The sequence below is a fragment of the Cyprinodon tularosa genome, unplaced genomic scaffold, assembly GCF_016077235.1.
Source record: "Cyprinodon tularosa strain WSP-4 unplaced genomic scaffold, ASM1607723v1 ctg853, whole genome shotgun sequence".
Classification (NCBI taxonomy): domain Eukaryota; kingdom Metazoa; phylum Chordata; class Actinopteri; order Cyprinodontiformes; family Cyprinodontidae; genus Cyprinodon; species Cyprinodon tularosa.
Window position 1 is genome coordinate 8,354 of NW_024039622.1, and position 1,899 is coordinate 10,252.

The 1,899-nt window shown below is 39.0% G+C and overlaps 1 gene segment (V, D, J or C); it reads left to right on the top strand.

Annotated features, from left to right (window-relative positions):
- The first annotated feature begins 848 nt into the window (after positions 1 to 848).
- LOC119775162 lies at positions 849 to 1,502 on the top strand. The segment is given in 2 exon segments: positions 849 to 923; positions 1,031 to 1,502. Coding segments are annotated over 2 exon segments (513 nt in total).
- The last annotated feature ends 397 nt before the right edge of the window (positions 1,503 to 1,899 follow it).

Consider the following 1,899-nt stretch of genomic DNA (forward strand, 5'->3'; position numbering starts at 1 on the left):
AAAGTTATCTTCATTGAAAAGTACAGCGCTTTTCCTTCAAAATTAATGACATTCTAGTGTTACCCCAAACTTTGGAACGGTAGTGTAGATGAGCTGAAACCGAAACTGAAGGGGTTGGAATGGTTCTCCAATGACAGTGCTAATGGTGTATTTACATCTGAAAAGGGATTCATGATTTGTGAAGTACTTTTGGGGGTACTGGAGGGTGAAGAAAATTCTCTTATCTCTGGGATTTCTAGTCTTAAGTACTATGCAATTCTGCAATTATAAAGTACATTTTTGTTCACTGATGACAGACTTACCAGTCATTACACTTGTAGCTGACATGTCGGTATCCAGGGAACACTGGTTAAATTTGTAATGCAGAAGAAAATTTTTTTATTTCTCTAAAACTGCTGAAAAGACAGTAACTGGTCAATGGACTGCCAAAGGTCTGAGAGTAAAACGGAAGCAGCTGCTGGAACATCCAACAGGTTCTGGTTGGGTTCTAGTTGACATCAGTCTGCTGTCTCCTCCTCATGTCTGGACTAAGGTGTAGAGTTGGAAGATAGAAGTGTTTCCAATAAAATAAACATTAAGGTCTGCCTTAAATCTCCCAGAATATTGGAGCAGTATGTTTACAAGTTGGAACCAAACTAGATCTGTCGGACAAAATTCAAAAACAAACATTAATTTGATATTTCCAGGTATATCAGTCTCACTGACTTCTCTTTTTGTACTAAATTTCCAACTATAATAAAGTTTCACTTCGTTCTTTATTTACCAGAGAAGAAGGAAGATGCAGAATGACTGAGGGAGGAGCTGAGCTGTTGCTGAACTAGAAGAAACACAGACTTCCACATCCAGCACATTTCAGCACAAACATTAACTGATTAACATGGAATATTATGGACTTCCTCTCCTCATTGCCTCCTTTCTAACAGGTCAGATTTATCTTTCTGTGTAGAAAATATTAATCACGAACATTTAAAGTGGTAATTACCTTCGAACGTTTTGTAAGTAAATAATTTCCCATTTTCTCTTCCTTCAGGAATCAGCTGTCAAAAAGTTACTCCAGTCAAAAATAGAGAGTCCAGTTCAGAAGGCAGCTCTGTTACTCTGTCCTGCAATTACACAGCAGCTGATTATTTCTTCTGGTATCGACAATATCCAGGAAAACATCCAGAGTTCCTCACCGTCAATACGGGTTTTGAAGAAATGCAGAAGGATCCTGTTCCTAGACTCTCTGGTAGAGTAAGAAGAACTGAAGCCCACATGGACCTGCTGATCTCCTCTGCAGCAGTGACTGACTCTGCTGTGTACTACTGTGCTGTGAGGCCCACAGTGACAGGAAACACCAGAACTCTGTACAATAACCTGCAATACTCCACAACATCCACTAGAGGGCCTCACACACTGTTCCTCCTCTATGGTTTGTTAGGATTCAGTCTGATTGTTTGTGCAGCTGAGAATAAAGCAGACATCAGAGTGTTTGCTGCATCATTGAACTCTTTATGATGAGAAGGTTTAGATCAGGGGTCGCCAACCTTTTTAAGGCTGAGGGCCACTTCAAGGGTACTGAGTTATAGGAAGGGCCAACAATACTAATCCATGCACAGCAAGGGTCAGTGTTCACCTAAACTTCATTATGTGAGAGAAAGCAAAAATGAGAAAGCAAAAATGTGTGTATTACAGATAACAACTTGGTGTAAGGGGTTTGAAAAGACAAACCAGCATAAAAAGGGAAATGTTATAGGTAAATATTAGTAACTGCTGACTGCCACTTTGACTTTCACTTGACTTTGATTTTTTTCTTTTTTTTTTATAACAGTAGGACTGTAAGTTTTTATGTGTTTAGGGGGTAGGAGTTAATAAGTTTTCACTTCTTCTTACCCCATTTTTGAGCATGATATGTTAATG